General features: G+C 37.9%; 1 protein-coding gene across 1 annotated transcript in view; it reads right to left on the minus strand.

Moving 5' to 3' along the window:
• Window positions 1-508: 508 nt before the first annotated feature.
• Window positions 509-13215, minus strand: part of LOC133460149 (signal-induced proliferation-associated 1-like protein 2) — a 38679-nt gene continuing 25972 nt past the window's right edge. Inside the window, exons 11-16 of the mRNA XM_061740710.1 lie at window positions 12418-12544; window positions 12186-12318; window positions 9325-9423; window positions 6346-6418; window positions 3473-3551; window positions 509-1134 (exon numbers count right to left, since the gene is read on the minus strand). Coding sequence (XP_061596694.1) covers window positions 991-1134; window positions 3473-3551; window positions 6346-6418; window positions 9325-9423; window positions 12186-12318; window positions 12418-12544 — 655 coding nt within the window. The 3' untranslated portion in view covers window positions 509-990. The remainder of the gene's footprint in view (window positions 1135-3472; window positions 3552-6345; window positions 6419-9324; window positions 9424-12185; window positions 12319-12417; window positions 12545-13215) is intronic.

The raw sequence follows: 13215 nt of genomic DNA on the forward strand, positions 1-13215 counted from the left end.
TCCTTTATTTTCTGTAATGCAAATATGTCATACATTCTGGATTCATTACAAATCAACTGAAATATTGCAAGCCTTTTATTATTTTAATATTGCTGATCATGGCTTACAGCTTAAGAAAACTCAAATATCCTATCTCAAAAAATCAGAATATTCTGTGAATCTTAATCTTAAACTCCCACACATTTTAATCCTGATTTTTTTTTTTTTTAACTCAGTAAAAAATATATGTTTATTGTGGGACTTAGGCTAATACAATTTCAGAAGAAGATAATTGTGCTTTTTTTTTTTTTTTTACACATGAATGATCTTTTTTTTAACAAAAAGAAAATAATAATGTGAACAATGTTAAGTACTTTAGTAGCGCTTCCATGGAGTTAAGAGGTTGCAGCATCCTATCCTATCTCAAAAAATTAGAATATTCTGGGAATCTTAATCTTAAGCTGTAAGCCATAATCAGCAATATTAAAATAATAAAAGGCTTGCAATATTTCAGTTGATTTGTAATGAATCCAGAATGTATGGCATTTTTGTTTTTTTAATTGCATTACAGAAAATAAAGAACTTTATCACAATATTCAAAATTTTCTGAGACAGTCCTGTATATCACACAAGACACTGCCACGCATGCTATACCGTGTCTCCCACTCCTAATTGCCACTTCTTATACTTAAGTGCTACAAAGCCAAGCTTGTCAAGTATTTCAGACAAGGATCACAGCATCTCTCACACACACACACCTACACACACACACACTCATACACAGCAGCTTGCTCTGGTCAGTTGTGAATGTCATCATAGGGTGCTGATAATGTCTTATTCTCTTTTTTTTTCTTTTAGGTGCTGATTTTCACACCCCGTCACCAGCAGGCGCTCCACACTTCAGGACCGAGGCCGTGCTGTGTGTTTTTACTTTTGTAGCTATACATGGATTAGAGAAGGGTGCTGAGCAGGAGAAGCCAGTTTTTAGGGTGCGTGCATGAAGCCGTGAAGCTAACAGGGCTTGTTGACGTTGCACAGCAGCTCGGTGACTTTGATGAGGCGGGCCACTGTGGTCTGCGACTCCTCCTGCAGCCGCTGGTTGTTCTGCCGGAGGCTCTGCACCTCGGCCTGCAGCACCGCCTTGTCCTCTTGCTCCTGGAAGACATCGGCACACAACAAAACAAAAAGCTGTCGCTCAGATGGCTGTGGCAGGCACGCGCGGAGAGGGCGACAGGTACAGTGCTGGCGCTGAGGGAAACGTGTGTGGGTGCGTGTAAACAGAGAGTAAACGTGAGAGAAGACAAACACAACCGGCAGCACGTCAGACAGCAAGTGAGGAAAAAAAAAAAAAACGAATTCACAATCCAAAACTCTGCAGAAACATTGAGTCAATGAACGGATCATATGATAGACAGAATAAATTTGCTTTGTTTTAGTCATTTATGAGGTGAACACAACCAAACATTTGAGGATTCTTCACGGTTGCATATCGTTTATTAAGATCAGTGCTTTAAGGGCTGCTGCTCAGCACCTTATCGCTTACAGTGTGTAGAGGGGCTGCAACTAACCATTATTTTTGTGACTGTACAGTCTTATAATTACTTTTCATTGAAAGAATGGCAAAGCTGATGGGAAACACAATCACAAGTTTTTATGTCCAGGGTGACATCATTAAGTTGATTTTTTTTTTTTTTTTTAATGGCATAAAACAGAAAAAAAAGTAGCAAATCATCAGATTTAGTTGGATCCTAGAGTGTTATTTCCAAGAAAGTTTGGACTTTATTTAAAACAAATAAAAAGAGATTAGTAAAAAAAAAAAACATATTTTTTTTTATAAAATGTATTAATTTTTTTTAAATAAAAAAATGATTTGATGTTTTTATAAAATGCCTCGGTGTCCTCCCAGAGGAGCTGGAGGAGGCGGCTGGGCGAGGGGAGGTAGCTGCTCCACCCAGGACCCAAACCCAGACCAGCAGAAGGAAATGGATGGTCGTTTTTCTATATTTCTTAAAATTGTATTAATTATAATTCACAGTTAAGATGTTTTTTAAACTATAAAGTCAATTTTAATTTGGAATGATCCCAGGAGAAACCCTTTTCTCTATAAAAAATGAAATAGCAGCAAAGTTGAAGTTTGAAAAGGTGCATGTGAGAAAATCACAACACTTCTGAAACAATGTAATGTGCACATATGAAACCAAAATCTGGATGTTTGCTTATAATGCAGAGCACCACATGTGGTATAAATCAAACAGCCCATCAACACAAACGTCTCGTGATGTGATAGTTGGGGCTGGTTTCGTGGCCGCAGGAACTGCATTTAAGCATGAACTCCGTATAGCAAAATGTTTCATGTAAAAAACGGCATTTGATCTGTAGTTGGACATATTCATTTTTCACATCCCAGAAACTTGCCAGCTTTTGTTTGCTTGTTACCAACCAAAACTGTTCATTTAGGTCGGTTCAAGAGCCGTCTTTTCTCTTAGTTTTCAATGAAAAGTCATAAACGAGGCCAAAGTTCCTAAACAACGATATGAGAGACTGAAAATAGTATTTTCATTACTACTTTCAGTAAATCATTGCATCATGTTTTTATTAGCATTTACATTTGCACAGAATCCAAACTTTTTTGGAAATTGAGTTTTAAATGAATAACTGATTGAATTGTCAAAAAGAGCTGATTCATTTGCCGTTTAATCAACTCCGTTAAATGATTTGCTAAGTGGAAAAATATCCATCACATGAATCAGTGGTGAAAACAGTTATAGTTGCAGTCGTAACTCGAGGACTTCACGGTTGAAAATGTGTCATAGAACTGAGAGAAACATCATGCTTTGTACATACATAGACATACACAGAGACAGTATTGGGAGAAAAAAAAAAAGATTTTCAACATAAGGTCCACTTGTCTGCAGCAGAACGAGCAACTCCATCTGCTGCGTAAAGTCGAGTTTATCGTGTATGAAAGAAGTGGAAAATGTAAGTGGACTTTGTGTTGAGAATTGTTTCGTAAGGCAGCTGCGATCCAGGTACAAAAGAAGAGCTTGAGTCATCACATACAGTAAAATCTGAGGCATGAACAGGACAGGTAAGCATTGCAACGCAGACTTACGTCTGGTGGAAATGTGCAGAAAAAAGTATTGATGACAGCATTAAAGAAGTTCTCATAAATAAATATAAAAATGTAACATACTGGAGTATTAAAAAAAAACAATCTGAGAATGTGTCTGTACACAAAATTATAAATAAATAAATGCATTTAAAAGTGTTTTTGTCTTTCATACATCTTTTTACTGAGTCAGCAGTGGCTTGAAGTTTGTTTGCACGAACGGCAAAGATTTGTAAACACACAGCTGCAATCGCCAAATAGAAATCTTCTTGCTCCAGAGACAGAAGCTGAGCAGAGTAAAGACTTAATTTCTACCTGCTGACTCTTTAGTGCAGCTTGATAACATTTTATCACAGGGAATAACATTCATGGAAGTCAAAGCACCTTTTGCAGGTCATCCTGCAGCTTCTTCAGCATGGCCTCCAGCTGCGATACCTTCTCCTCTAGGTGGCCGGGAGAGTCGCTGCAGCAGAGAGAAGCAACATGTCAAAAGCAGCTGCAGAACCTGTGGGGCTTGGAATCACAGATGCATAAATAGAAACTAAAGTGCCGGGGTCCGTTTAGTTTCCAAACAACTCAATCAACAAATGTTTTCCCAGGCTGTGGCCCTGGTGGCCGTAGAGCACTGGACGTTGTTTAGGTTCCCTCTAATGAAACCTGTCATCCTCACAGGTAAATATATACCGTACACATCTACCATATTTTCTGGACTATAAGCAGCACCTGCATATAAGCCGCATCCGCTCTATTAAAAAAAAAAAAAAAGATATGCAAGCTGCAGATATTTATGTTGTTAGATTAGATATTTACTACATGTACAGAAGGATTTTGAACTGTAAATGATGTACATGTTTGTACCTAAATAGATCCTTTCCTAACAGTGTCTTATAACACAGCAGCAACTTTGCTGATTAAAACGGGACAGAACCAAGAGAAAATAACCGGTATTTATTTATCTATTTATCTGTTTGAAATCTGCTTCTACTTCTATCTGCTAAAGAAGAAGTAGCGTATTCTTCTTTGCATTTATTTTGTCTTAGTTTTGGTTCTAATTCCGGTTAGAGCGCCCCGAGTGGTGGAAGAAAAATCCACAGAATAGCCGCACCTTTGTATAAGCTGCATGGTTGAAAACCTATGGAAAAAGTAGCGGCTTATAGTCCAGAAAAATACGGTAATCAAGAAAGTCACTCGGAGTGAGCGCAGTCATCCCATGATGCATTTCATCTCACTGCAGTGATCAATCAATCAATCAATTACTTTATTTGTCCCCAAGGGGGCGATTCGTTTTGCGACAGGAGAAGCACACAATGTTAAATATACATAAAATATACATAATAAGTTACAATAGGTTACACATCATAGTATAGACCTAAGCTTAAGAGGGAAGGCTTTTCACCCACTTCCTTTTCCTTCCGGCATTTAAAAGAACAATAGCGGAGGAACAGAGGAGTGTTTGTATCTGTTAGTCTTTGCAAAATGGAGTGTAAGCAGTAACTGATGTAGAAACTGAAAGTGTTTATTAAGGGATGTGAGAATCAGACAACATGGAGTTCTTGATCAGCTGTTTGTTATAAAGTTCTTGTAAAGTTTGTTGAGCCGACCCAATGATTTTACTGCTTAGAATGACAACCTTATTGAGCAAGTTTCTGTCTTTGACCTTCAAGGATTGAAACCAACAAATGAAAGAAAAAGTGATAACAGATTCGATTAAGAACGATAAAACATAGTCATCAGGGAAGAATCCACCTGGAATTTAGAAAGTTTTCAAAGACAAAAAAGGCGCTGCTGCTGCTTTTCTTATGTATTGAGTCTGAATTTTCTTCTAAATTACAGTTTGTTGTCAATAATAGTGCCTAAATATTTATAGGACTCAACAATTTCAACTTCTTCACCCTCTATCACTTTACTTACAGGAGAGGGCTGCACGCGTCTGAAATCAATACACATGCAAATACTGACTACACCCTGTGGAACACGGGGCAGATGTCCCCTGATATAGAACATGGCATTGTTTGTAAAGTCTTGTTAGTGCTGCATGTTAGAACGGGCGCAGGTCTAACCCTGGTCTAACCCTGTACCATCACTGGTAACCCTAACCCTGGTCTAACCCTAACCCTGGTCTAACCCTGTACCATCACTGGTAACCCTAACCCTAACCCTAACCCTGGTCTAACCCTGTACCATCACTGGTAACCCTAACCCTAACCCTAACCCTGGTCTAACCCTGTACCATCACTGGTAACCCTAACCCTAACCCTGGTCTAACCCTAGTCTGACCCTGGTCTAACCCTGTACCATCACTGGTAACCCTAACCCTAACCCTAACCCTAACCCTGGTCTAACCCTGTACCATCACTGCCACTGCTTTTTGGACCTGATAACAGTCTGGAAGCTCCTCTGTGCTCTTTGGTGTGGAGCCTTCTATCAGAAACATCTGAAACTCTGGGGAGTCTCTGTGTTTCACTGTGCAAATGTTCTTTATTACCTCTGAGCCCAAAGATGTTGCAGATGGAAGATCGAAGGGTGAAGGGGTGCTTGACAAAAGCTTGGTTAAGGTTAACATTTCAGGGATGCGGTGGCATTTATATATATATATATATATATATATATATATATATATATATATATATATATATATATATATATATATAGCTATATATATATACAGGACTGTCTCAGAAAATTAGAATATTGTGATAAACTCCTTTATTTTCTGTAATGCAAAAATGTCATACATTCTGGATTCATTACAAATCAACTGAAATATTTCAAGCCTTTTATTGACCTAATATTCTGGGAATCTTAATCTTAAACTGTAAACCATAATCAGCAATATTAAAATAATAAAAGGCTTGAAATATTTCAGTTGATTTGTAATGAATCCAGAATGTATGATATTTTTGTTTTTTTAATTGCATTACAGAAAATAAAGAACTTTATCACAATATTCAAATTTTCTGAGACAGTCCTGTATATATACATATAGAGAGAGAGATAAACTGTATGTATATATATATATATATATATATATATATATATATATATATATATATAAAATGATGCTTGGAAGAGAAAACTGAGGCGAGTAAAGTACAAAAGAAAGCTAAAACGGATCCGAGCCGTGGGTTTACAGAGAGATGCTCGTGGCAGTGAGTCTTACGCAGTCGAGGGAACGGACCCAGACACGGCAGGCTGACTACAAAGCTGTAGAACAATAAAGCTTCATCTTTAGGTACAGTATGTTCCAGACGACCCACCTGTCCTTTGAGTCCCTCAGTCTCCCGTCAGTCTGGTCTGCTCCGGCTTGAGAAGAGTCTCCAGCTTTGCGGTCTGTAATAAGGAACATTATCCAATAATACGGTTATACATTTTCATCAAACAGGGAGCTTATCTTCAGAGGAGAACATGAAGCTATCTATTTACTCCATAAAGCAACACAATCGTGTAGAGTGCAGATCCTTTGTGCAAAAATGTCCTTTCTACTGTATGTCAAACACGCCTACATGTCTAGAAAAACGGAGACACCTAAACAGCTTGTTTCAAATCCATGCTATAACAACCTTTTGTTCTCTGAAGGTGTTTCAAAGATTACTCTTGATTCAGCATGAATGAAAGCAGACACTGCTTGTTGTCACTTTCCTATTTCATCCTAAAGGTGTTGGAAGTTTAATTGCAGGACAGTCGTGGTCTTCATTTGTCAGATTCTGGCCTTGAGCACTGGGACATTTTCAGATCTAAATAAGTATGAAGTCCTGCTCAAACTGCTGCAATAAAGCCCCTTTTTAATTAACGTGCTATTGCACATCCAGGCCTCAGAAGTTCACTTGGGTCATAGTGTCTAATATTAGGTAAATACAACCTCGGTAGAACATCTACCGTTTTTCATCATTCACTGCATGTTTTTCATACAAGTGCAGTTAAAAAAAATAATGTGACAGATACTAAGTATCCCCATGATTCAACAGCATGTGCATCCACTTAAAGAAACTTTAGCAAGGTGAAGTAATCAGTCCCCATATGAATTCATCAGTTTCTCACATCAATGTGGAGACATTTTGGCTCATTTGTTTCTCCAGTTTTGCTTCAGCTGATTGGGGTTTTTAGGCATCTGTTTATGTAAAAAAGAGGATCTGCACACTTGGATCAATGCAATAATCTTTAATAAATCAACCAAGCTTTCGGTCAGAAGACCTTCATCAGGGTAATAGTCAGCACATGAGTTCAGTGAACAATCTTATGTGGTTCATCAAGGCAATCAGCAGCACCTGTGCTGCACCACTCGCTTTCGTCATAAAATGCAGTGCCCTTAGCCCTACCATAATAGGTCCACGACAGATCTACAAAATGTTGAGTTTGACATGAGTGTTTTGCTATGATATGGATTTTTGTAGATCTGTCGTGGACCTATTATGGTAGGGCTAAGGGCACTGCATTTTATGACGATTTGCCTGATGTTTATGCAGTGTCTTCACCCTTTATTGAGTGGCATATATATATATATATATTTCATTTTCTTTCTCTATGGCAGGGGTCACCAATCCTGGTCCTCGAGGGCCGGTGTCCTGCATGTTTTAGATGTTTCCCTGCTTAAACACACCTGATTCTAATTAATCATCATCATCAGCTTGTCATCCAGGGCTGCACAATTCTGTTAATGACACAGTCACTTGTATCATGGTGCAATGAAGCAGGGAAACATCTAAAACCTGCAGGGACACCGGCCCTCGAGGACCAGGATTGGTGACCCCTGCTCTATGGTTTAGTCTTTTTCTCTTTTGTCTAGTTGTTGTTGTTGTCAGCATATGGTTCTTGTGCAATGTTCATTTTACTTGTACTCTATAGCTTTGTAGAGAGGACTACATTTCCTGCTTCTGAACTACATCTCCCATCTTGGTGGGAGTGGTGCAGCAGGTGCTGCTGATTGCCTTGATGAACCACATAAGATTGTTCACTGAACTCATGTGCTGACTATTACCCTGATGAAGGTCTTCTGACCGAAAGCTTGGTTGATTTATTAAAGATTCTTGCATTGATCCAATTGTGCAGATCCTCTTTTTTTACATAGTTTACACATGGTTTTCTGGCACCTTGGCATATTTTGGTCGTGAGTGCGGTGACTGGCTCCAGGCATCTGTTTATTTATGTAAAGCATTGCAGTCGGGCTGAGGTCTGGACATTTGGCGAGTCCTGTCACCCATTTTCAGCCAGATACCGACACCGTCTGCATGGGAGCAGGTACAGCTCACCTGACCCATGGAAATATTCAACATAGAGGCCGCGGAAATTATTGCTGAAGATCAGAGCTGCAATTTACAACAATGCCCACAAGCTTATTTTTTTTAATTTTATTTATTTATTTTTTTCACAAAAATACACACAAAGTACGGAAGAGTATTAGGGCCATGCAGGAGAAAAAATATTTGAGAGGGGAAGATTTTTTTTTATTGTGCACTTCGAGAAAAAAGTTGAAATGTCAAGATAATTGTTGAAATACAATTTGGTGAATAAAGTGTAAATGTCTCCTCTGGCCCATCTAATCCAGTTAGCAGAGCGACTGACAGCTCTGCAGCAGCAGCCGTAACTAACTTACATCCTTGGAGTGGAACGTTAAGGGGACGTTTCTGAGGTTATGCAACTGCATATGTGTGATACGTGTTTCAAATCAATATCGTAAAGCCAATTATTGTATTCTGAACCTTGTTACCAACCTAACATAATTCAAATAGTCAACACAACTGAAATTTTGACTTTTTTCTCAACATTTCGACTTTTTTCTCGAAGTGCATAATGAAAAAAAAAAGTCCTCTAAAATATTGTTTTTATCTTTCTCCTGCCTGGCCCTAATACTCTTCCGTAGACAAAGACATCCCATTGGATGGTAAAAAATCAGGATTGAAATGTGTGTGTGTGGGGGGGGGGGTCCATCTCCTTTTCTGATGAACTGCAGTGTCAGTAAGAAAATTCAGAATGTGTACTGCACTTTCCATTATTTTTTTGTCTGCATATATATTAATGGTTGGTAAAATATGTTGGTAAAAACCTATAGAATATATATATATATATATATATATATATATATATATATATATATATATATATATATATATATATATGCATTTTTAGTATATAATATATATCATATATATTTATATATATATATTTTATTTATTTTTTGTTGCATTTTTTGCATCTGCATTTTCCATGATAACAGCCAAGCAGAGGTGCGTGCTCCTCACCCTCTCGGGACAAGGCCTCCAGGATGCTGCGGCAGGCTGTTGCCAGGTCAGCGATTGACTGCCACTCCTCTTCGGTCGTATCTGTGGTCTCCGAGAGAACTAGGAAAAAGAGGAAACGATTCATAATCAGCCACCTGCCATCTGAGCCACGGTGTTGGCAGTACTGTGAATATTAAATGGGACAGCAGCCATTGTAAACTGTCCCTGCACTAACACAAACCTCCCACTAGGGGGTGCTGTGGTGCTGACGCCGGGCAGATTCTGGGCTGACCTGCAGACGTCACGTGTTGAAGCTTTGTGCCTTTTTTTTTTTGTAACTGCGCATGTCACCAGTCCCTGTTATTTATTATATGGATAACTTGGATCCTAAATATTCAAACATTATCCACCTGGTGTTTATTTTGGGTAAATATCATATTCACACTTGTAAGTGGAGTGGAAATACTCCCTCCTTTACTATATTTTTACATTACATTTACCAACTACTTTAAATCTATGAAAAAGATTGATAATATGAATGGGGTTGCCAAGAAACTGTACTTATCCATAACTTGATTTTATTGTACCTTGCTGTCCTTGTGCTTTTTGTTTGTTTTGTTTGTTTTTGTTTCTTCTGTGAATGTGTTATCTTCAGCATTGTTGCTGCAATTATTTCCTAATTTTATACCTTTTTCAACCTGCCTTGATCTGTACATTCTTTGTGCTAAATAAAGTTTAAAAAAAAAAATGTCACCACTCTAGATTAAAGGTACAACAGAATGAAACCTGTATATATACTGTATATACATACATACTGTATATACTGTATACACTGTATATATATATATATATATATATATATATATATATATATATATATATATATATATATATATATATATATATGGGTCAATTACGTGACGCCTATATTTTCCGAAAAACAGATTTTTTTTTCAATTCAAAAAAGGTTTAAATGGATAAAAAAATACCATATATATGACCTACCTGTCCCACATATGGACTCACTTGAATTTTACAAAAAATACTAGTTATTTGGGATTTTGTTGTTGTTTAAGCATCAAAATGTCATGTGGTGCGACCGTCCAACCAGGACTCTTGTTTTGAAAACTTTTTTGAAATCACTCTAAATGTATTTAAATCAATCTTCTGACCTAACTGGCATGATTTCCAAAATGTCTTGTAGTGTGTAAGATTGAAACACATTTGTATTTATATTTCCATCATAATATACAAACAAAGTTTGACTGATGTCCATTTTATGAAATATCATGTGACGCGACCATTAAAATAACCATTTTTGTATAATACTGAAAACTTGTAAAAAAAAAAAAGGTGTCAAGATGTTAAGTAAATTAATTAATTTTAATATGAATCATGGTTGCACCACATGACTTTTTTTTTAAGGCTAGTGCCAATTCATCTTGACAAAAATCACTTAATGTAAAAGTTTTATATGAATTTATGTGTATACAACATTCTTAATGTTTGAACTACTGCAATAGATATTCTTTTTTTTATTATTTTAAAGTTGACCTGTTGAAAATCCTTATTCGTCATTGACCCATATACTGTATATATGTATATTTCAGTTTGGTCCAGTTGCCGGGGCTCCTGCGGACCCCCTAAACCCCTAACAGAATGCAGTGGGGAAAAAAATCAGTGCCGTCAGAAACCACCCACACAAAAATCAGAGGAATCTGATGAGAAGATGACCAAGCGTGCACTTGGGGGGTCAAACGATGAGTCTCATAGACTGGGTGAGGCAGAGCAGATGGTGGGAGAGGAGAGGGGTTCCTTGATTTGGGGCCGCCTAACACTCCACCCCACCCACCACCCATCTGTCCTGCTTTTATCTGTGTCCTGGCAGGGGGGCAGCAGCGCAGGGCTCATATTAGATTAGTGGAACAGGGGCCGTGTGTAGAAAACAGGGGGAACAAAGGGGAAGCAGTGGGCACTCGAGGGAGGATAATGGAGAGAGGGATTTATGGCAGATAAAACCTGGAAAAAGAAATCTGTGGTTCAAACCAGGCAGAGGTGATTTGGAAACATTCGTAATCGTGTCATTCTGGCATCATTTGAGCAATTGTGCCAGCTGGTAGGTCTCATAGTGGGACTTTGTTTTGAGGTCTTAATCAAGGTCAGAATATCTCTGTGACCTCCTAATAGATTTCCTTCTTTTCTGTTTTAAATGCACTCACTTCTAATACTCCTTTGTTGAAGAGAAAAGGGTATTTACATTCAACATTCATTTGATGTGTTGATATGAATGCATCCCAAAATAGAATCTGGAACAATTTAAATACAGAAGCCAAAGAATGCAAATCAAACATTACATTTAGAAGAATAATAAAAACCAGTTTGATGAAGAAATATCATGATAATTGTTAAGTTAGGTGGGTTTTCTTTTTTTTTCTTTCTCTCTTTTTAGCACCATTGTCATATTTTTTTTCTTTGAATCAAAAAGGAATGCGACTATCTGTGTTTGACGAAAGCTATTTTGTGTTATTTTATAACTTTGTTGTAGTTTTTAGTTTTTTTTTATTATTACATTAACTGAAATTTGATTTCTTAGGAAAAAGGGACAGATAAAATAAGCTTAGTCTTCTTTCTGTTCCCTTTCATTCAAGGAAAGAGATTTGTAGTCATGATATTGAACTGTTTTGTTTTTCTTTTAATGAAAGAAAGAAAGAAAGAAAGAAAGAAAGAAAGAAAGAAAGAAAGAAAGAAAGAAAGAAAGAAAGAAAGAAAGAAAGAAAGAAAGAAAGAAAGAAAGAAAGAAAGAAAGAAAGAAAGAAAGAAAGAAAGAAAGAAAGAAAGAAAGAAAAGAATGAAGAATTAATCTGAATGTGATCATAACTTACTCTTGGAGATGGAGTTATGGAGACTTAGGGCTCGTGAGTTTCTCTCAGCTCGGTCTAAACATGCCAGCCGGGAAGACGAGAGGGAGGAGTCGCTCGCCGACGCCCTGTCATCGCCAAAGTCAGCACCCAGGAACTAAAGACAGGACAGGTCATGATGAAAGGATGGTAATACTAATAATAATAAAGAGACGGCAACAAAGCGTTTGGACGTCCTCTTGTCTGGATCAGTCACCTGCTCGTCTTCCAGGGGAAGCTTGGGTTTGACGGCCAGGATCAGGTCAGGCGTGGCGTCCCTCAGCTCCCCCACGTTCTCATAAATGTGCTGCTCTGCCTTCAACCTGGTGTTGTCATACATATGCCTGTCCACCAGGGGGAGAGAGGGGGGGAACACCAAACAAAACCTGATTCAATCCAAATGTGTAAACAGAAACTGAATCAAAATTCACCTTAGACAAATATCTCTGGATGGATTAGATCTGAGCTTGACCAACTGCTTGTTCTTGCTCTTTGTGATGATTAAACTCAGAGAAATTCCATTTTGGTGAGCGGCAGATATCAATATTGTCTGACTGAGTATGTGCTTCATGCAAAGTGTCTTGTTTGAGCTGACTTAAGTAACAGGAAATGACAGATGCTGCTTGGAAGGCCTGTCAGGTGAGGAGAGCTGGACCACAGTGCAGACCATCATATATCCATTACAGCCAGTACTCGAGTTGAGGGAGGTTGGCATCCCCCCTGTCATAAAAAAATGGTCCAAATCATCCCCCCTGTAAAACTCCCACCCCCCCTTTCAATCCCTTATGTCATTTCATCAATGAATGTGGTTTTACTGCTATTTCAACATTTAGAGTCACCAGAAAAATAACACCAGAAAAATAACTTATTTGACCATTTTCACCTGTTTCAAGTAGATTTAGACTTGAAATAAGTAGGAAAATCTGCCAGTGGAACAAGATTTATCTTCTCATTACTAGCAAAAAAATCTTGTTCCACTGGCAGATTTTTCTACTTATTTCAAGTGAAAATCTAC

Source organism: Cololabis saira, chromosome 14 (genome assembly GCF_033807715.1).
Source record: "Cololabis saira isolate AMF1-May2022 chromosome 14, fColSai1.1, whole genome shotgun sequence".
Lineage (NCBI taxonomy): Eukaryota > Metazoa > Chordata > Actinopteri > Beloniformes > Belonidae > Cololabis > Cololabis saira.